At 43.4% G+C, this 21,831-nt stretch overlaps 1 protein-coding gene across 1 annotated transcript in view; it reads left to right on the top strand.

Annotated features, from left to right (window-relative positions):
* Positions 1-1,692: 1,692 nt before the first annotated feature.
* SERINC5 (serine incorporator 5) overlaps positions 1,693-21,831 on the top strand; it is a 102,747-nt gene continuing 82,608 nt past the window's right edge. Inside the window, exon 1 of the mRNA XM_042942211.1 lies at positions 1,693-1,884. Coding sequence (XP_042798145.1) covers positions 1,858-1,884 — 27 coding nt within the window. The 5' untranslated portion in view covers positions 1,693-1,857. The remainder of the gene's footprint in view (positions 1,885-21,831) is intronic.

Raw genomic sequence — 21,831 nt, 5'->3', positions numbered from 1 at the left:
CTTCCACTATGCTTTTCTGTACCTTGTGGCAGGATTGACAAATCCCTGAGTTATTCTTTCATTAACTCCCCAGCAGGCTGGCAATGATAACAGTCACAGAACCCTCCCACATTAGAATTGATTTGGCAGAAAGGGCACAGGATTCAGGGTCAGGAGGCCTCATCCTGCTACCAGCTCCGCCTCTATCTATCCCAGCGGTCCCTGGTGAGGATCCTCTGCCTTCTTGAGCCTCAGCTACCCTAACTGGATAGGAGGCTTGTATCCCAGACAGCTCAAACGTACATAGATGTCACACCTCCCCTTTCCCAGAAGCTGTTTGGCTCTTCCCAGATGGACAAAAACTCTAGATGTCCAACTAATCTCCCCAGGTGAGAAATGGGGCCAAAGTGACCTCTGTTTGGGATGAGTTACAGGCCACCATGGAGCAGGTTGCTGCACTAGTCTGCTTCTATTTATGCTGTTTTAATTTTTTTTTCTGCTTTATTATTTCCAAATTTTAGTTAGAGCCACTTGTTGTTACTTTCCATGGCTCTGAGTAGGGCCTGCTCCATTATTTTTCTTCCTCTAAACTCAGGTATTTGAGATTCTAGGAGATCCTGTGCAGCTCATTAAAAACTCAGTTCCCATTAGACTTTGTATTCTCCAGCTTCTATTCTTCGAGAGAAGACACTCACTCCTTGGCCAAAGGCTCTGTCTTGAAAGCGAGCCCATTTAAGGGCAGGCTTTGCATCAAGTGCTAGGGGATCAGACAAGTGGATTCCAGTCCCAATTTTGCTTCTTCAGCTTTGCTGTGAAACTTTGGGCAAGTTGTTTAACGTGTCTGGGCTTTAGTTGCCTCATTTGTAAAATGGGTACAGTAATGTTTATTTTAAAGTAAAAGGGCATGGGGCAAAGTTCATAGTAACAAACTCCTCTTCTTGAAGTGGCTGCGAGGAGAGCAGATTTCGGTACGGAGAAAAACTAGGAGTGCTCTGTCTTCTGCATGTAAAAAGCGATTATTGGGGACCCGTTTTTAAAGTAGGTCGGGTGAAAGGAGGCAGGGATGCAAACCAAGTCCCTGGGCGGGGATGGAGGCTGGAAAATAGATCAATATCCAGGGAAGGGAGGAAAGGGCTCTCACTATATCGCCCCCAGAGTGCCTGGCAGAACAGCCAGGTGCCCATAGATTCAAGGAAACTTGGGCAGAGGGGCTTTTCCCAAAAGTAGTTCAGTTTTCTTGACAAAGGAGGGAGGTAAGGGATTTCAGAAACAGGAATCCAGGGGGTGTCTTCGTTGGCGCGAGGCAGTCAACCCGCACTCGGTGGTCCCTACTGCGTCGGTTCGGTTCGGTTCGGTGCAGGTCACTCAGCAACCGTTCAGTTAAGGATTTAAGCTTTACTGGAGCTAGCAACCAGCTCCTTGACTGGAGCTGGGGGTCAAAGGGGCGCTGCGCTCTCCTCAGGACCGAGCGCAGTCAGGCCGGCGCGGGAGCACGGGAGCGCCGGGCCCGCCCGACGGTGGGCGGACTTCGGAGCTCTCACTGCACCGGGAAGTGATGGCAGCCGCCCCGCCGCCTGACGCCAGCGGAAGTGCGAGCCCCGGGCGAGCCTGCTCCGCGGCGGACCGCCTGGGAGGGGGCGGGCACGGGGCGGAGCAAGGGCTGTCGTGGCTCGAGGGGGCGGGCGGGGTCTGCAGCGGCGGGGCGGGGTTTGGCGGCGGTTGTTTTCACCCTGGCGGCGGTGCCTGGCGCTTGGCTGGGGCAGATCGGCGTGGAGGCGTGAGCTGGTCCAGAAAGGGGTGATCGCGGCTGGAGGGAGCCAGGAGGGCCGGAGGGACGCGGGGAGCGGGCGAGCAAGCCCGTGGTCGTCAGCCGCCAGGATGTCAGCGCAGTGCTGTGCGGGCCAGGTGAGCTGGGGGAGCGTGCGGCGGGGTGGGGGGTGGGGGGAGGTGGATCGGGCTACGGGGTGGGGAGCCCAGGCACCTACGGCTTCCCTGGGTGCAAGTCCCAGATCCACATCTTCGGCTGAAAGTGAGGCGGGTGGTGGGTCGCCCGGGACTGACACTGCGCAGTCTAAGTGAGTGAGTGCCTCGGGCCCGAGCGCGGCGCTCAGCCGTCGGGGAAGCCCTGTGCCGTGCGCGAGCTGGAAGGCACTCGGGGAAGCCCAAGAGGAGACCCTGAGGTCTTCCCGTCCGGTCTTAGGGACTTCGCTTAGGGCGGGGCAGGCAGGGCTCGGGTGAAGGATCCCGACTGGTCCTGGAGAGTGTCGCCGACCCCTCAAGGCAAGGGTGTGTGGGGTTGAGCCCCGTAGCCCACCAGGTTCTGCTTACCTGATGAGTCCAGAAAAATACGTACGTTTGGGCAACGTCTCCTTTCTCATGCGGTGAACAAAACTCGGGTCATATGGCGCAGGCAGTTTGCCCTTGGCATCTTGCAAGCCTAGAGCATTGGCTCTGTGCCTTCCAGAACGTCTCGAAACCTTGTTTCCAAAGTATGGTTCTCAGGGCCGCGCGCAGGGAAGACTAACCCAGCCCTGCTTCCTGAGTTTCCCGACGCAACCCTCGCTGCACGCTACCTGCTGCCTGGGCAGAGCTCGAGCCTTCCCGTCCCTTCTTTCAACTGAACTTGCCAGTTACCCTCATATAATATCTTAAAATATATTTGTCTACTTTGGATAGGCGACTCCTACTGGTTAGTAGCGCATCTGGGCAGAATTAGTAGGTTTTAACTCTTTAATGCTAATTTCACGCCTTCCTGCCTAGTAAGAAAAAACGAAGTAAGCAAAGCCTTCCGGATGTCGAACTCCCTCTTGCCTATCCTCCCTATTCTGTACAGCATTTCTGCACATAATTTTAATGGGGTGTTTTTGTTTGTTTGTTTTCAAATGAATGTAACTCCGGGGGCATTCAGGTACGGGGATATTCTTGCTTCCGAATCCAGTCAACCTCATGGCAGTCAAAGCCTGCCGGTAAGTGATGCAGGGGTTAAACTGTGAGTTTTCGTTACTGGCCGATTATTCCGGCAGATAATACGCCCTCTTTCGAGTGGCCGTGTGACGCTGAGAGGTCTAATACTGTACCTGACATGCATTCGCGTTGTTCTTCTTGGAGATGAGGAAACTATTTTTAACTCGAGGTGTAATGCCTTGCCTTGAGTCCGGCAAGGAGAGAGAGGATGGTTACCCCCTTACCAGGGCTTCTGAGACCAATGTGGACTGGAAAAGCTATTTTCTGAATGTTCACAATCTCAAAACTTTGCACATCTTTCATTGTTTCCAGTTGCTTTCCAATTTGATGCCACACTTTCCATTATTTAGTAATTATAGATATTTAGGAGCATCTGTCCTCCCCTATTCCCTTGAAAGGCCCTTGAGGCCTTCTGTGACTCCAAACAGCTAATTTAGGGCTTTGAAAATGATTACCAGTACTGAAGTGGGTCTTGTAAAAGAATTATTGGTATGGTTGATATTTTGGCAGGATTGAAGGACTCGTTTCTAAAATCCCCCTCTCAGGACTTTGGAAAGAACCAAATCCTGGCCATTCATCACAGGAAAGTTAACTTCTGCTTTCTCTGGACTGCTTGAGGCAACACTGTGGTGGGTCTCAACACAGTGAGGGGGTGATGACACTGATTTCCTACGAATGAGGCTGTTAGGTGTCCATTAAAAGGACTCAGCATATCGTAATTAAGTCTACCTACCTATTTATTTAAATTAATTAATTAACTGTGTTATTTAGTTTATCTTTTATTCTACCAAGCTTTTGTTTAATTTGAGCACCTACAAACTTTTTACTCACAGCATTTCTGATACCAAATGTGTGGGGTTTTTCCCCCCTCATACCAACCAGTTTCCCAACTCCCTGGACACCAAGTGGACATAAAACAATTCAATTCAATTATGACACCACCTGGATTTAGTGTCCCACAAGTTAAGGGCTTAGTTGGGTAAGACTGCCCCTAGCCCTGAATTTCAGAAGCCAGTCACAGGTCTCCTTGGCCTCCCATACCAGGGAGAAAGAAATAATCATATTTCTGGCTATCTCACGATATCATAACATCTGTTTTGTTCCAGGAGCTAGAGATAGGGCAGTGAGCCAGACAAAATCATCTCTGCCCTCAGGGGTCCATTTATTTGTGGGTGGGGGTATTCCGCAAACCATGTAAACAATGAAACAGTAAGTGCTAGTGCTGGAACAAGACCTGGTGGCAGAGTGCCTTTGGGTGGGACCGAAGGGAGTCCAGGGGGGCTGGAGTATCATCAGTGAGGCCGGTGAGGTAGAGAGGCAGGCAGGTCCTGATGCGGCCAGGGACTGTCAGCTGCCTTTGGAGTTTGGGTTTTGTTCTTGTTTCAGTGAGAACTGTGGTTTGATTTACACTTTGATCACTTCGGGAGCTGTGAAGACTCAGCCATATTAGGGACTGGAGTGGAGGTAGGGAGAGCAGTCAGAGCTGTTCCTTCAGTGAGTATTTTTTAACTGCCCGTTCTGTGTGCAAGCAGGCTGCAGCAGTGAACAAACATGCCTCCTGATGGAGCTTAAATCTTGGCGATCTGCTGTTGCTATAGCCCGAGGAGGAGAGAGTGCGGTACCTTAATGTAGGCTGTTGTGCTTACAGTGGGATGTTGCTGGCTTCTGGGCAAATTTTAGAGGTAGAGCTGCACTTTTGTGTGGATTAGAAATAGGGTGTGGGAATAAGAACGATTCTGTATTTGGCTCCAGCAACTGGATTGATGATGGTGCCATTTATGAGGTGAGATAGGAGGCTTAAAGGGAGGAGGAGGACATTAGGGAAGGAAGAGCCATAGTTGTCTTTTGGCTTTGTTACATTTGAGATGCCTATTATAAATATTTGTTTGTTTATTTATTATTTATTTATTTATGTATTTATTTATTTATTTTGAGAGAGAGAGAGAGGGCAAGCATGTGCACATGTGCAGGGGAAGGGCAGAGAGAGACACACAGACAGACAGAATCCGAAGCAGTGTTTGCACTGTCAGCACAGAGCCTGATGTGGGGCTCGATCTCGTGAACCATGAGATCATGACGCCAGCCGAGGTTGGACACTTATATGACTGAGCCACCCAGGTGCCCTGAGAAGCCTATTATTATAAATTAAATGGAAAGGGTAAGTCACCAGTTGGATGTTTAAGTTGGGAGAAGTGTGAGGCTGGAGATAGAAATTTTGTGGGCTTTAACTGAGGACCATCAGGAACAATGTGTAACTCAGAAAAGAGCCTGGGCTATGGACTCACGTCTGGGTTTGAATTGGGAAATCTGAACAACAAGGGCGGTGTGAATGTGCACGTGTTACCTACCCTCTATTAACCTCAGTTTTCCTCAGCTGTAGAATGGGTGTAATAATACTTCCTGGGGTTATGAGGATTATATGTGATCTAGACATAAAGTCTCAAAGTACATGATTTAGCACACAGTAAGGAATCCCAAAACTCTTAGTTTGTTAGTGGCCCGTACCCACCTGCACCTCACCTCTAGTTCATCTTATTTTTGCCCTAACTCTGCTATACACTTAGATTTTGCTCATGCTGTTGCTAATGGATGCTAATGTAGGGAGAGATTACAAGAGAGAGTGGTCACTCAACACTTTCAGCCACTCAGCACTGTCGTGGTAGGTCCCTGAGGACTGGATGATGAACAAAGAAATTCCTTGCTCTCCTGGAACTTAAGGGCTAGTTAGGGGTGGAGGTGTGGGGGAAACTTGCTACAGAAAATGACACTATACACCGTCAGGTGAAATGAGATGTGTAAGTGAAAAATCCAGGGGTGTGTGGATGCCTCAGTTAAGCATCCGACTTTGGCTCAGGTCATGATCTCACGGTTCGTGAGTCTGAGCCCCACATCGGGCTCTCTGCTGTCAGTGCAGAGCCTGCTTCACATCCTATGTCTCCCCTTCCCCCACACGCGCGACACTCTCAAAGATAAAAATAAAACATTAACAAATTTTTTTTAATTTTTAAAAAATTTTAAAAAAGAAAAAAAAGTCCAGACAATGCTTTCGAGGCAATTTGAGAATAAAGCTTGGCAGGGTTTATGCCAGGCAAGTATAAACATTAATGATAGTAAAAGCAATAGCTGAAGTTTTAATTTCATGTCTACAATGTGCTACCTGTTTTTACCTACATTATGTCATATATTTTTCACAGCAACCTTCAGGGGCAATTAATGTTCTAATTGGACTTCTTTTGCAGGGGAGGGAGCTGAAATACAGAGAAATAAATAATTAACTTGACTGATGTTACCTGGTAGTGGAGCCAGGCCTTGAACACTGGCCCACCTGACTCAAGTTGGGGCTCTTAACTGCAAGACTGACATTCCTCATTATTCTTGCTCTGTATAAATAATGAGTAACTGTTACTTATTATGGTTGCCTATAAAGGACCAAAGGCAGTTGAATACACAGCTATTGGGCTGTTTTGATAGATATTGCTAGCTGCCAGTCGTGGGTGGATAAGGTCTAGCTTCTTCCAGACCAGATTTTGCTGTTCTAGCCAGCACCTGAAACAGGCCCCAACCTCCTTTTCTTAGAGCATTTACCAAAGAGGGCTTACAGTTGTGCATTCTTTCTGTCCCTTTGAGATGTGTAAGTATTCCCTACAGCTCAGAGCTTTTCCAGACTAGAACTGAAAGGCAAAAGACAGCTGGGTCATCCCAGGGATGCAGCCTTAGGCTGCCAGAGGCCATGTTAGAGTTTGGTCAAGTTCCTTCATGCAAGGGTTTGTGAAGAGTGGCTTTGTGTTGAGATTTCTTGTAATTTCCACCGTTTCTCACTATTAACAGTGGTTAACAAAACCTGGGTTCCTCAGAGTTAGAGGTAACCAAAGCCCACACAGGAGACTCTTAGACTGTGGCCTCTGAGGAAGTGTGAACTGGAATGGGTCTTCCTCATCAGGGCATCTGATCACCTCCAGATTGTAGCTGAAAACACACACAAACACGCACACACACACACACACACACACACAGAGTCCATGAAGACTTCCACAAAAAATAAATAAGCTCAAGAAGCATTTCCTTAGTAATGATCTTCCCTGAGCTTTGAGAGTTCTCTCTGAATGTGCACTTAGATTTGTCCACACCACCTAGTACTTGGTCATCTGATGCACAGGACTTGTTTCCTGGTTACTGCATGTATGAGTTTCCTCTCTCCCTCTAGACAGAGTACCTGTCATGAACTAGGTGATCCCCCTGTTGAGTGCTTTTGGATGGAAAACTCTCCCTATAGCTCTTTGTTAATAGTGATTGGAAATATTAGGTCCTCATTACATCACATGATGCTTCCTCCCTTTGGAAGACATCCAGGCACACATTCTGTTCATGACTGACGTGCTTTTGAATGAATTGGGGGTATTTGTGAGACTCAAAGGGAAAAACATCACACTTACCAACCAGAGAACCATATTCTGATATTTTATAGTCCAGTCACCCATATTTAGTATATGTGATTTTACTTAGCAAAATTAAGGTTATACTGTAGGTGCTGTGCTGTATTTGGTCCTACTCTTTGTGAAATATTGGGTGATTGAGTAAGTTTTGTTTCTGTTTGTTTATTTATTTGTTTATATTTGAAAAATACTTATTTATTTTGAGAGAGAGCATGCCTGAGCTGGGAAGGGGCCGATAGAGAGAATCCCAAAGCAGGCTCCTTGTTGTTGGTGCAGAGCCCTACACAGGGCTCATGAACTGTGAGATCATGAACTGAGCTGAAATCAAGTCAGATGCTTACCCAACTGAGCCACCCAGGCATCCCTTGTTTATTTTTTTAGAGTAATCTCTACTCCCAACGTGGGGCTCAAACTCAAAACCCTGATATCAAAAACCGCATGCTCTGCAGACTGAGCTAGCGAGATGCCCTCTGGTCGGGGAAGTTTTCAACAGGCACTGAGTACTGCTTTGCAGCCATCCATGTTTTCTGGGCTAACAGTCAGGTGTAGGTAGTCTTTTGTCTTCAAACATGATGAATTCTCCAGAGGTGTTAAATAAAGTTGGATGAGTGGAAGTTAATTCATAAGCATATGTGTTAATAGGTTTGTGTGTTTTTCTATTCCTAAAATACCAAAAACAATGAAGGAAATTTGAATTACCCTCTTTCAGTATCATCATTGAAGATTTATTTCAGTCATTTTTAACAATTTCTTTAAATTTGATCTTTATATGTATAGATTTATATAGATACTATCTACCTAGATGGTGTTTGAGTCATTTTTTTTCCTGCTGTACGAAGGTGCCCATCTCTGTTTCAGTTACATTAAGTTTGAGTCTTGTCATATCACTAGTATCAGCACTTTTATTTTTCTGTTCATTTTTGAAAAACACAGGCAGAATGCAATAAAGTGCCCACATAGTTGCTCTCCCACACTGACAAAGGGTGGGACAAGGGGACTGGCTGATGTTGAACTCTTGACTAATATAGCTCACTGGTGAGCTGAGACAGAAAGAACGTTCAGAGATGTGTAGTTAGCCAAGTTCAGGTTGTTATGAACACCAGTCTGTCACTTACTTTAAGCAGTAGAGAGTGAAGGTGGCCATGTTGGTTGGAGAGTTAGCTTGGGGGTGGATCACTCAGATTTGTTTTCTTGGGCTGCTTTATAGCTGACCTGGGCAAGCTGACAAATAGCTTTCGGCTGTGTGGGATGCTTGGCTGGGAGTCTGAGTGGGATGCCTTGGCTGGGAGGCCTGAAGAGGGCCGACCTGTAGGGAGTGGAAGGCAGCCTCTGACTGTAATGAGATAATCTCTTCTCCATTGTTTGCTTCTGCCTGGTTTTCTGTATAAATGTCACCTGTAGATTTGCCACAGCTATTCAAGATCTGGGAGTGAGTCAGCTATGACCCTTGGAATCTTACCTTTCCATGTCCCGGGTGTTTTAATGTGAACTGCAAGGGTAGAACAAGAAGCATGGCATCGTCTACTTACAATTCAGAGTACATTGTGGCCAGTTCATCCATGATAGATAATTTGACATTAAAAAGGAAGTCCTCATATAAGATGGGATGTCTGCAGAGGTAGCCATTGGATACAATTACATTTTATCTTTTGAGTTGTTTTCAGTACCTGTAATTATAACTATCGTTAAATTAAAAAATTTTGGGGCATCTTGGCGGCTCAGTTGGTTAAGCGTCCAACTTAGGCTTGGGTCATGATCTCAACGGTTCGAGAGTTGTTTGGACCCCCACATCAGGCTCTGTGCTGATAGTGTGGATCCTGATTTGGATCCTCTGTCCCCTCCACCCTTGTCCCTCCTCCCTCTCTCAAAAAATAAATAAGAAAAATCATTTAAAAAATTCAGTTGAGTAAATTCTAAAGATCTAATTGGCTTTATTAGTTGTTTCATGAATCAAGCTTATCCCATCTAGCAAGTAGAGGGGAGCATCACAGAAATACAAGAAAGGAAGGTTTTTTTAAAGAAGAGAGGGGTGGAAAAAAGGAATCTATTAGCAAAGAATCCATTGTGTTAGGCAAGGTCGCCCTCTTAAGGGGAGGGGAATGGATGTATCAGTAAATTTCCTAGTGCTGACCAGGAAATTCTCATGCCAGTGGTTAAGATTACATATTTGGAGGGTTGAAACTGCACTTAGATTAGATACGAGGTCTTGGTTTACTGACTTGGGGGTCTTTCTTTTTAACACTCTAAAGATCCTGTGTTCTGTGTGTCTAGTGAAATTTCCTTACATGTTGAGGTTGTCAGTTGAATTTGGGTTGAGATTGGATCTTCAGAGCAATATTAATCCAGTTACTAATCTAAACCACTGTGATTGTCTTAAATGATCAGGTTTTCCAAGTAGTCTAAAGTGAGCCTTTGCAAGATTTTAGAACATAATGTGGGAATCAGTGTAGTGTGTGTGTAAGGAAATTCAAATAGTGGATTGGTTTGGTTACATAAAACATCTGTTTGAATTTTAAAGGAAACAGGATTTTACTTTGGCTTTTCTGCTGTAGTTTGCCTTGTAAGATTAAAGTTGAGCTGATTGTTTAAGGAAAGCAGCTGCTATGGAAAAAGTTAGAGGAGGTTTTTATCACAGAATAGATTTTGAAACCACTTGCGGGTTTGGAGTAAGGTTGCAGTAGACAGTGATTAAACAACATTTTTTCCCCCTCATGAACCCTGTCCAGTTGAAGCAAAAGTGGGAAAAACACGTACACACAACCCCTTAAATCTTATTTATGCAAAGATAACTAGGAGAGCTGGAAAATCAGACTTCGGTTTGTTTATCATTTTTATAAACTGGTCAGCTACACTTTGAAATAAAGCCCACAAGGTCTTCATAGGATTTATTTTCCAGTTTTTTGTTCTTGCCTTGTATCTCCGTGATTTCACTGTGTCTCCTAACGCTGGGATCCTTGGTGTGTGTAGTTCACCAAAAGTAGGAAAGAATTCAGTCTTTTGGGGTTCACTCCATGCTCATTGAACTCCTCCAGTGGTGTTCTCAGAAACAATGGCAGTATTTTGTAACCATAGTAATGAAAATGTTCTCTGTAATAGGATTCTTTATCAGCACGAATTTTCTTCAGCTTTGGTAGCATTATTCCCGTTAAATAACAAAAGATTCAACTGACTAAATTTTAAAGACCTAATTGGCTTTACTAATCGATTCACAAATTGGGCAGCATTCCATCTAGTAAGTAGAGGGGAGCTCCAGAAGTCTACAGAAAAGGAAGCCTTTTTCAAAGGTTGGAGGGAGAGGGAAAAAGGAAATTATTGGTATAGAATCCATTGTTTTAGGCAAGGTTGCCTTCCTAAGGGGAGCAGAAGGGGGAGGGTTCTATCAGTAAACTTCTAGTGCTGACCAGGAAATTCCATGTTGACTGGTTAACAGTTACATTTTCAAGGATTGAAACTGCATTTAGGTTAACCTAAGTGACACCATTTTGGGCCTGTGGTTTTCTTTTTAACATTCCTAAGGACACTGTCAACTTTTTTACTGTTAAAAAAAAAAAACACAAAAACTTACAACTCTTAAAGCAATATGTCAGTTGATAAATATTCATTGGGTACCTAGCATAATATTCGTCCAAGGCTACTAAGCCTACTTTCATGCTTGAGAACAACTAGTGAATTGATGCTGGCTTTTCTTAGTATAAGATCTCTCCTGGGGCAGAACATCTTCAAAGACTTATTTGAGGTTTGTGTATCTCAGTTTTGGACCTTTTTTGCCTGTGAAAGGGTCCACTGGGGGAGACGCTTCCCTAGGAGTAAATGAACCAACCCATGGGGACATGTGGGGGAACTGGGGTCCTCAAGAATGTGTTCTAGTGGTTTCCTGCAGTTACACAGTTTTTCTGAATACTTTTCCTAGAAGAGAGTTCTTAGTATCTCTTAGCTTCTCAAAGGAATCTTACAACCTTGGAAAAACCTAATGTAGAATGAGAAGGGAAAGACCAGCAGTGGAGACCTCTCCATTTAAAAGGCAGGCAGGGGGCGCCTGGGTGGCTCAGTCAGTTAAGCATCCAACTTCTGCTCAGGTCATGATCTCGCAGTCCGTGGGTTCGAGCCCCCCGTCGGGCTCTGTGCTGACAGCTCAGAGCCTGGAGCCTGTTTCAGATTCTGTGTCTCCCTCTCTCTCTGCCCCTCCCCATTCATGCTCTGTCTCTCTCTGTCTCAAAAATAAATAAACGTTAAAAAATTAAAAAATAAATAAATAAATAAAAGGCAGGCAGGCTTTCTGAGGCACCTGGCTGGCTCGGTCAGTGCATCAAGTGACTCTTGATCTCCAGGGTGTGAGTTCTAGCTCCATGTTGGGTGTAGAGATTACTTAAAAAAAAATAAAATCTTAAAAAAAAAAAAAAAAAGAAACCCAAAACTTAAAAGGCAGACATTCCTGTAGCAAACATAGAAAGAAAATAAAGTAATAGAGGTTACAACCCGCTTGAAGAGGAAAGAATCTGGGGGTTTGGGGTGGGAGAAGCTTGGGTTTTGTCAGACAGCACCCTATACTCTAGAAGTTAGTAAGGGGGAGACCAGGATTCCTGGGGTTTTTGGCATCTTTGGTTTCCAGAGAGTAGAAGCTATGGCACTGGGGGTTGGAGAGTACTGGGGAACTAAGGAATTGAAGCCAGGGAGGGGAGGTTATGATCTTTTAAGACCTTTGGCAATGGAGGGGAGACGAGTAACTAGTGGGGGATGTGGCATTTCAGTGCAATGTGGTTTGGGGTGTTAAAAAACGTGTATCACCTGAGTAAATATGAAGATGTAATTGGCCTTACTAAACACTTCATGAATTGGGAACGCCTGGCTGGCTCAGTCAGTGGAGCATGTAACGCTTGATCTCCGGGTTGTGGGTTCGAGCCCCACATTGGGCGTAGAGATTACTTAAAAATAAAATAATTTGAAAAAAAAACCCAACAATTCATGAATCAGGCAACATCCCATCTAGCAAATAGAAAGGAACTTCAAGTTTTATAAAATGGAAGATTTTTATAGAAAGGAGAGTGGAGCAAGGAAGTTACTAGCAAAAGAAAAGAAAGAATTGTTTCAGGCACTGTCACTTTCCTTAGGAGGAATAACATGGGGTCTTAACTTGTAGATTTCCTCATATCCTTTGGGTGGTGGATAGAGAGGGCCATGCAGCAGATGACCTCATTGGTGCTGACTGCAAAATTCCTGACTAACTGGCTAAGACTATATTTCTTGAGGGGGGTGGGGGGGAGGGAAGACTACATTTTACAGAGGGGTTGAAACTGCAATTAGGTTAGGTATTAAGCCCTAGTTTGGTTACTTGCCTTGGTGTCAGTGACTCTGTCATGGGCCTGTGGTTGATTTTAGAGAGGGATGTGAACAGATTGCCATTGTGAAAGAGGAGCAGGTTACAACCTGAGTAGAGTTGGGGCTGGCCCTTGGTATGAGTAGTGAAGGGGTTTGGATACTTCCTGTCTCCAGATTGCAGGATGCTGAAGTTCATGTACTCTTAAGTTCTGTAACCTGTCAAAATTTAGTCTGGAGGTAGCCTCCATCCCCTCGATTTTTCTCTCCCCCTCTAACTTCCTTCCCCTTATTTTTCTGTTTAAATTTCTTTGATCCATTTGGATTTTATTCTTTAAAAAAATTTTTTTAATGCTTTATTTATCTTAGAGACAGAGCACAAGCAGGGGAGGGGTAGAGAGAGAGGGAGACACAGAATCCAAAGCAGGCTCCAGGCTCCGAGCTGTCGGCACAGAACCTGACACAGGGCTCGAACCCATGAACCAGGAGGTCATGACCTGAGCCAAAGTCGGCTGCTCAACCGACTGAACCACCCAGGCGCCCCTTTTTGGATTTTATTCTTAGGAAAATCCTGTTCAGTGTGGAGCCCAACGCAGAGCTCAAACCCACAGACTGAGATCATGCCCCGAGCTGAACTCAAGAGTTGGATGCTCAACTGAACTACCCAGTCTCCCTTGGAAGACATTAAAAGGCATCCCTTTTAATTCCCCATCTGAAGCTTAGATGTCTTTTTATTTTATTTATTTATTTTTTTAAGTTTATTGTTATTTATCTTGAGAGAGATGTTGAGAGAAAGTCACGGGAGGTTAGAGAGAGAGGGAAACTGTCAGTGCAGAGCCCAATGTGGGGCCCAAACTCACAAACCATGAGATCATGACCTGAGCCAAAATTAAGAGTCAGGTGCTTAACTGACTGAGCCACCCAGGCGCCCCCTAGATGTCTTTTTAAAATGCCCCTTCTAATTTTTTTAATTTTTAAAAGATTTTTTTATCTTTTTAAAGTTTGTTTATTTAGTTATTTAGAAGAGGGGTAGGTGTGGAGAGAAAGAATCCCAAGCAGGCTCTGTTGTGAGTGCAGAGCCCGCTGCAGGGCTTGATCTCATGAACTGTGAGATCATGAATTGAGGTGAAGTCAGTTGCTCAACAGACTTGAATCACCCAGACACCCCTCTAATTTACTTTTGTGGTAATCAAAGAACATATTCTGTACATATTAATTCCTTTTAAAGCCATTGTTTTATGTGAATGTTCCATGTGCTCTTAAAAAAAAATATGCTCAAAGAACATATTCTGTACATATTAATTCCTTTTAAAGCTATTGTTTTATGTGAATGTTCCATGTGCTCTTAAAAAGAACATATATTCTACAGTTATTGGGTACAGGGTTCAAGTTGATTGCTGGTATTGCTCAAATCTTCTCCATTACTGATTTTTTGGTGGTGGTGGTGGAAATCATCTAATTCTCTCAGTTACTGGGAGAAGGGTGTTTTCCAAACATGATTGTGTTTTTTGTCTCTCCCATTCTGTCATCTTTTATTTAATGTATTTTGAAATTCTATTAAGTGTACACACATTTATGATTGTTGTTTCCTTAATGAATTGATCCTCTTATAAAATGATCCATTTTATCTCTGGTAATATTCTTTATCTTCAAATGTTTGTCTGATGGTTATGCCATCCGTTTAACTTTCACCCTATTTTAGCCTTTTTTTAAAAAGTAAGCTCTATGCCCAATGTAGCCCTTGAACTCAGAGATCAAGAGTTGCATGCTCTACTGATCGAGCCAGCCAGGAGCCCCATCAACCGATTTGGGTCTTATACCGTAAAACCTTGGTTTGTGAGCATAATTCATTCTGGAAGTATGCTTATAATCCAAAGCACTTGTATATCAAAGCTCATTTCAAGAACCATTGGCTCAGTTGTGATCATGTGATATTTGGCGTCACATACTAATCGTATTGCAAGACATGGCTTGTCTCTCAAGTTAAAATTTATTAGAAATGTTTGGTAGTCTTGCGGAACACTCGCAGAACAAGTTACTCGCAATCCAAGGTTTTACTATATTCAAAAGTGTGTCTCTTATAAGCAACATGTAGTTAGGACTTGCTTTTTGATCCAGTCTGACAATCTTTGCCTTTTAACTGGATGTTTAGATCATTTACATTTAATGTAATTATTCATGTTTGAACTTGAGACTATGTATTATTGGCCATTTTCATTTTCCCTTCGGTTCTTAATTTTTTATCTTTTTTTTGAGGAGGGGAGCATTCATTGAATGTTTTTAAGTAGTCTGTCCTCCTCTATTGCCTTTTTATTTCTTAAAATGTTGTAAGCATTATGGTATTGTAGCATCTTGAAGAAGGGATATAAGTCAGAAATTCACCATTAGTAATGGAATCCATTATAGGTGCGTCAGTACTAGATACTGACCAAATCTTTATAGCAAATGATGAATTAACATTCATGATATTTTAAAACTGTATTTCTGCCTTATAAAAAATAATACATAGTTATCAGAGGAAATCTGGGAAATAACAGAAAAGTATAAAGAAGAAAGTAAATATCATTTGTAATCCCAGAGAGAACAAACCCTGTTAGTATTTTGTTTTATTTCATTCTAGTATTGAAGTACAGTAAATTAGGGGTGCTTGGGTGGCTCCGTCAGTTAAGTGTCCAACTCTTGATCTTGGCTCAGGTCATGAACTCACAGTTCATGAGATTGAGCTGTGTCAGGCTCCGTGCTGACAGTGTGGAGTCTGTTTGGGATTCTCTCTCTCCCTCTCTCTCTCTGCCCCTCCCCAGCATGTGCTCTCTCTTTAAATAAATAAATAAATAAGTAAACTTAAAATGCAATAAATTAGACCATACTGTATGCACTTTATGTATGTATGTATGTATGTCTGTATTGTGCATGAGTGGGGAGTGGGGGCAAAGGGAAGGAGAGAGAGAAAATCTCAAGCAGCCTCCAGGCCCAGCTCAGAGCTTGATGTGGGGCTTGATCTCATGACCCTGGGATCACTACCTGAGCTGAAATCAGGAGTCAGATGCTCAACCAATGGAGCCACCCATGTGCCATGGTGTGTACTATTTTATATCCTAACTTGTTATCACATGACATTGTGAGCATTTTTACATAAGACTTCTGTTTACATATATATTTGAGAGAGAGAGAGAGAGACAGACAGACAGAGGATCACAAGCCAGCTCTGCACTGACAGCAGAGAGCCCGATGTGGGGCTCGACCCCACAAACCACTAGACCATAACCTTAGCCGAAGACCAACAGTTAACTGAAAATTCTTAAAAGTAAACATTGTAATTGGTGTATCGCATTTAATCTATCATATCAAAATTTATTTCATATTTTCCTTTTATTAGATAGTGTATTTTTATTTTTAGTTTTGTTTATTCATTTTTTAAGACTTTAAAAGTAATCTCTGCCCCCAACATGGGGCATAAACTTACAACCTGAGATCAAGAGTCACATGTTCCACCAACTGAGCCTGCCAGGCACCCCTATTGTATTTCTTACAAACAAAAACAAAAACAACACCACACACACACACACACACACACACACACACACACACACACAATTATTATAAATAAGTCTTATGTACTCTTTCTCTATGTCCTGCCTCTTTAGGTTAGAGCTCTGGAAACATTCCTGTTGTCACACAATGTGAACATGCATTCCTAAAAAGTCACACTATGCAAAATTGCATAATAAAAACCACAGGCCTTAAGGGAAAATGGGGACGCTTAGTCGGTTGACCCTCTTTGACTCTTGATTTTGGCTCAGGTCATGATTTCAGAGTTACGGGATCAAGTCCTTTGTGGAGCTCTGCACTGAGTGTGGAGCCTGCTTGGGATTCTCTCTTCCACTCTCTCTCTCCCCTCTATCCTCATCTCACCCTACCTTGTACTCTTTCTAAAAACAAAACAAAACAAAACAAAAGGCAAACTATTTAAAATGGTATTACGGTTTTACAAATGTTAAGTGGTTAAGAAGAAATACGTAAATACTATGAAAAGTTTGGTACTTGATCTCAAAAAGATGGAAATTTGATTGTGAAAGTAGGTGTTGAAAGAGTTGTAGCTTATGAGTTACTGTGAAGTTGTGGAAGGAGGGTTATCTGAAATTGGATGTGTGTAACACCACATGTGCTTTGGAAGTTCCTAAGTGCTGTTTGAACTGAGGCATGCATTTCAAGTATTCCTGTGTAGCTCCATTCAGCTGAGTGCAGTTTTCTGCCTTCAGTGAGTGTCTCCCACAGACATAATTACACATCCTGCTGTGTTCAAATTGTTCTCTAACATGGCAGGGGAGGAAGAGGTTTTCTTTGACTTTCCTAGTATGTCTGGCTGACACAGACAGATTAACAGGAGAAAGCCATACACGTTTATTTAATATAAGTTTTATGTGATTTGGGAGCCCTCCGAATGAAATAAAGACCTAAAAAAATGGCATAACCTGCTTGCTTTTATATTAGGTTGAACAAAGAGAGGCAGGTGTGGAAAAGTGACTTAACTGTGTGGGGAGATCTAGAAAGAAAAGAATTATTTTAAAGCTTGTATATTTATTTTGAAAGAGAGAGAATCCCAAGCAGGCCCTGCACTGGTGCAGTGGGGCTCGGAACCCACAAACTGTGAGATCATGACCTGAGCCGAAATCAAGAGCTGGATGCTTAACCAACTGAGCCACCCAGGTGCTCCAAGAATTATTTTCACAAGGAATGTTTGTTTAGGATTTGCTCCATCTCAACTTCTGGTCCTTCATGGGTCCTTCATAAGAATGTCTTCCTTCTTCCTGGTAAAGGGAGGACACCTTACTGGAATTTATCCCCTGCTTTCAAGGAGAAAAAGGAAGGCCAGAGTGCCCTTCTTGTACCTGCTGTTTCTCGGGTGCCTTTAACTCAAAATAATCAATATAGCAAAGTATTGTATTTTGGGGTGACATGCTCTAAAGTCCTTTAGAATCAACCCTCTTGGAACAAATATAGCTCAGAAGCCCCGGGCATTGGAGACGTTCCTCACTAAGGCTGAGCGACCAATTCATGCTCCTGTTAGCCGTATGAGGGAGTTGGCCCCCCTGCCTCCCTTTGGACTAACTCCCAGAAAGTTGGTGCTGGAAGTGGCTGGAAGGGTCTTCTGCTCCTCCTCCCCAATTGTGCTCAGATTTCTTGTACTATAATAAGCAAATAACTCCAGAGACCGGAACTTCCTATCTTTGGAAGCAGCTCTCCTTCATTTTAGGGAGCTCTGGTTTAATTCTTCCTGTGGGCCTCCCAAGGCTGAAATGACCCAGTGGCTGGGATCTTGGAGGGGGAGGCAGTCATTTTGCATAGTAGTAAGAAGAGGCAGGCAGTGTTGAAGGTGGGCACAGGCCGTAAGAGGACCACAGTTGGGGGCACCTGGGTGGCTCAGTTGGTTAGGCGACTGACTTCGGCTCGGGTCATGATCTCACAGTTTGTGAGTTCGAGCCCCACGTCGGGCTCTGTGCTGACAGCTCAGAGCCTGGAGCCTGCTTTGGATTCTGTGTCTCCCCCTCTCTCTGTCCTCTTCCCTGCTCACATTCTGTGTCTCTCTGTCTCTCAATAATAAATAAACTTTAAAAAAATTTATAAAAAAAAAAAAAAAGAGGACCACAGTTGTGTTGATGCTGCTGCTTATGGGAATCCACAGCGTCCATCCAAACCATATACTGAAAATTGGGACATGCTGACAAAGGGGAATTGGGCCTCTGGGTATGAGAAATTTCAGTTGGAAGCCAAAATATTTGGAACTTTTAGTACACTTAAATAGTTTTTAAGGATAATGGTCAGGCAGTTTGAAATTAGAACCATTTTGGGAAATCTTTGGTTGGTGGCAAGCCACCTAAAGTCTCACTGCTGACTTTCTGATGGGAGCAATAGCTGTCACTCCTGGTCGTGGGTTACTGTTTTCACAAACAAAACACCCAGGTGTCCCATCCCCTCTCTTCTCTTAAACTCCCACGTAATTGTTTAAATTTTTTTCCCAGCGAGGCACCTGGGTGGCTCATTCGGTTGGACATCCAACTTCGGCTCAGGTCATGATCTCGTTGTGGTTTGTGGGTTCGAGTCCCATGTCAGGCTCTGTGCTGACAGCTAAGAGCCTGGATCCTGCTTGGAATTATGTCTCCCTCTCTCTCTGACCCTCCCCTGCTCATGCTTGCTCTCTCTCTCGAAAATAAGTAAATGTTTTTAAAATTTTTTTCCCTAGAAAATTCTACTCTGTCTGTGAGTCATGGGATTTAACAGAAAGCAGTTTTTAAGAATGTGCTTTCTTACCCAGTGATGTAGTTTGTGAAAGTTGCAGGTTGCTGAATACGGGATATTAGGCCATTTAGAAAGAGCTGGTTAACCAATGAGCCACTCTATGCAAATTATCATGCTCAGCAGTAGCTTCTGGTTGCAGGCTTTGAAAAGCATGAAGTAGTAAATTATTTCCTTATGATGGGGGGAAGAGAGCAATGAGGGTTGTCATGAGATTACATTTTCTTAGGAGCAAGAGGTCCAGCAGAGCTGAGTCTCTGACTTCTACACTTGATCTTAGCCAAAAGGCCAAGAAGCGATTCTCTGACTTCTTTTACCTGCTGTGGTGTGGCAGAAAGAAAGCAGGGCTTGGAGTGCTGGAGAAGAAGGCTAATTAATGCTCATTCCACTTGCCTCTCATTATGGAGAGTCTGAGGGTATTCCCAGATTACTTGGGAGATGCCCCTCCTCTCTTCCAAGTAGCATTATCCATCCATTACCTCTTTCTGATGTTTGTAAGACTTTGAGAATAGTAAGTATTAGTACTGTTAATAAAGTCTGGAGCTCCTGATCACATATTATCTATTCTATAAGGCTGTCATTAGAAGAAATAAAGAGAAAGCTGTAGACTGGTTAAATGAGCTATAGCATTTGGAAGGACGGATGTGAGCTAGTGTGTCCCAGGGCAGTGCTATTGGTATGTTGGGTATGTCAGTTCTTTCTTGTGAGGGACTCTTATGAAGAGCTGACATATAGCATTCTTAATAACCCTCAGATGTCAGTAGCACTCACCAGCCTTTGTGAAAACACTGTCCCCACCTTTATGACCTGTGACCCACAAAGCCCCAGGAGGATGGCCTGGTGCTGCCTAGATAAGAACTACTGAATGCTCTGGGCTTGATTTTTTTTTTTTTTTTTTTCATACAGGTTAGAGTTCTTGCAAAACAGACTGAATCCTCCCCAGTGTGGTACAGCTATAGAGGTGAAAAAGGACACAAGCAAAGTAGATTATTCTCTCCCACAGCACCACCTTGACATAAAGGAAATACAGTAAAAATTTGACACAATGATGGCACGTTGTACTTTGGATGTGGTTTACTTGATTATTATTATTTTTTATTTAAAAAAACTTGTTAAAGATTTTATTTTTGAGTAATCTCTACACCCAATGTGGGGCTCGAACTCACGACCCTGAGATCAAGTCGCATGTTCTACCCACTGAGTCAGCCGGGCACCCCTGGATGTGGTTTACTTAATTGTTTTATTTTTTAAAGTTTATGGGGCGCCTGGGTGGCTCAGTTGGTTAAGCGTCCGACTTCGGCTCAGGTCATGATCTCATGGTCCGTGAGTTCAAGCCCTGCATCGGGCTGTGTGCTGACAGCTCAGAGCCTGGAGCCTGCTTCAGATTCTGTGTCTCCCTGTCTCTCTGACCCTCCCCCATTCATGCTCTGTCTCTCTCTGTCTCAAAAATAAATAAACATAAAAAAAAATAAAGTTTATTTATTTATTTGGGGGGAGGGGAGACAGAGGGAGGGGGAGGGGCGGAGAGAGAGAATCCTAAGCAGGCTGGAACCCATGAACCGTGAGATCATGACTTGAGCTGCAATCAAGAGCAGGGCGCTTAACCGACTGAGCCACCCAGGCACCCGGATGTGGTTTGCTTTAAATGTTACTCAGAAGTATTATATTAAGATTTAGTGCTTTAGATATGCCAGTTAAATGAGCTTATGTTTGATAGGAAAAGGAAAAAGCATGCTTTATCGTGGGAGAGAGAATTCATTTAGACCTATTTCTGGTGTGCATTAAAAAAATTTTTTTTAATGTTTATTTATTTTTGAGACAGAGAGAGACAGAGCATGAATGGGGGAGGGTCAGAGAGAGTGGGAGACAGAATCTGAAGCAGGATGTCAGCACAGAGCCCAACGTGGAGCTCGAACTCACAGACTGTGAGATCATGACCTGTGCCAAAGTCAGAAGCTCAATGGACTGAGGCCACCCAGGTGCCCCTTTCTGGTGTGCATTTTAAAAAGGCTTTTTTTGTTGTTGTTGTTGATAGTCCAGAGGCAGTATAGTTGAGTAGCTGTGATGGGCAGCTTGAGTTTAGATGTAGTCTCTGCCCCTTACCATTGGTGTGCCTTTCATTGGTCCTTTAGTTTACCTACCTGTGAAATGTAGTCACTGATATCTTCATAGGATTTTGCACTTGGAACAGTAACAGACCCAGAATGTGGGTTCATAAATGTTCCCTGTTAGGGGTGGGCTGGCACACTTTGTTGGGATAACAGTACGCAAATTCTAAGTTGTGAATAAGCCTCTTTTGAGGTTTGATCCGTGCCCTTTACATCAGAATAGATAATGTATAGCTCTAATATTTAACCATATTAAAGTAGGTTAAAGGGATCCAAAAAAGTCTTAAGAGAAAAGATTAGTGAACTTCTAAAATAATGATCTTGGAATGCCTAAGGTTTTTCTAGTTGTGATGGAAGATACATAAAACAAATTGATGAATTTGACTATACAAAAGTTTAGGAACTTGTCCTGAGTAAAAGATAAATAAAGTTGAACAAAGTGATTTATAGGAAAAAGGTCTGTTTTCCTTAGTGTGCCAAAAGAGTTTTTATAAATCAGTGGAAAAGACACACAGTGGAAAAATGGACAAAGGGTAGGGATAGACACCTTAGGGGAAAAAAAAGTGGAAATAGTTGGTAAATATGTGAGAAGGTGCTCAGTCTTACTCATAACTAAAAGAAAAAAGTTTTTTAATATTTATTTATTTTTGAGAGACAGAGCATGAGCGGGAAAGGGGCAGAGAGAGAAGAAGACACAGAATTTGAAGCAGGCTCCAGGCTCTGAGCTGTTACCACAGAGC

Source organism: Panthera leo, chromosome A1 (genome assembly GCF_018350215.1).
Source record: "Panthera leo isolate Ple1 chromosome A1, P.leo_Ple1_pat1.1, whole genome shotgun sequence".
Classification (NCBI taxonomy): Eukaryota; Metazoa; Chordata; class Mammalia; order Carnivora; family Felidae; genus Panthera; species Panthera leo.
The sequence above is the reverse complement of the archived record's forward strand: the minus strand, read 5'-3'. Positions and strand labels throughout refer to the sequence as shown.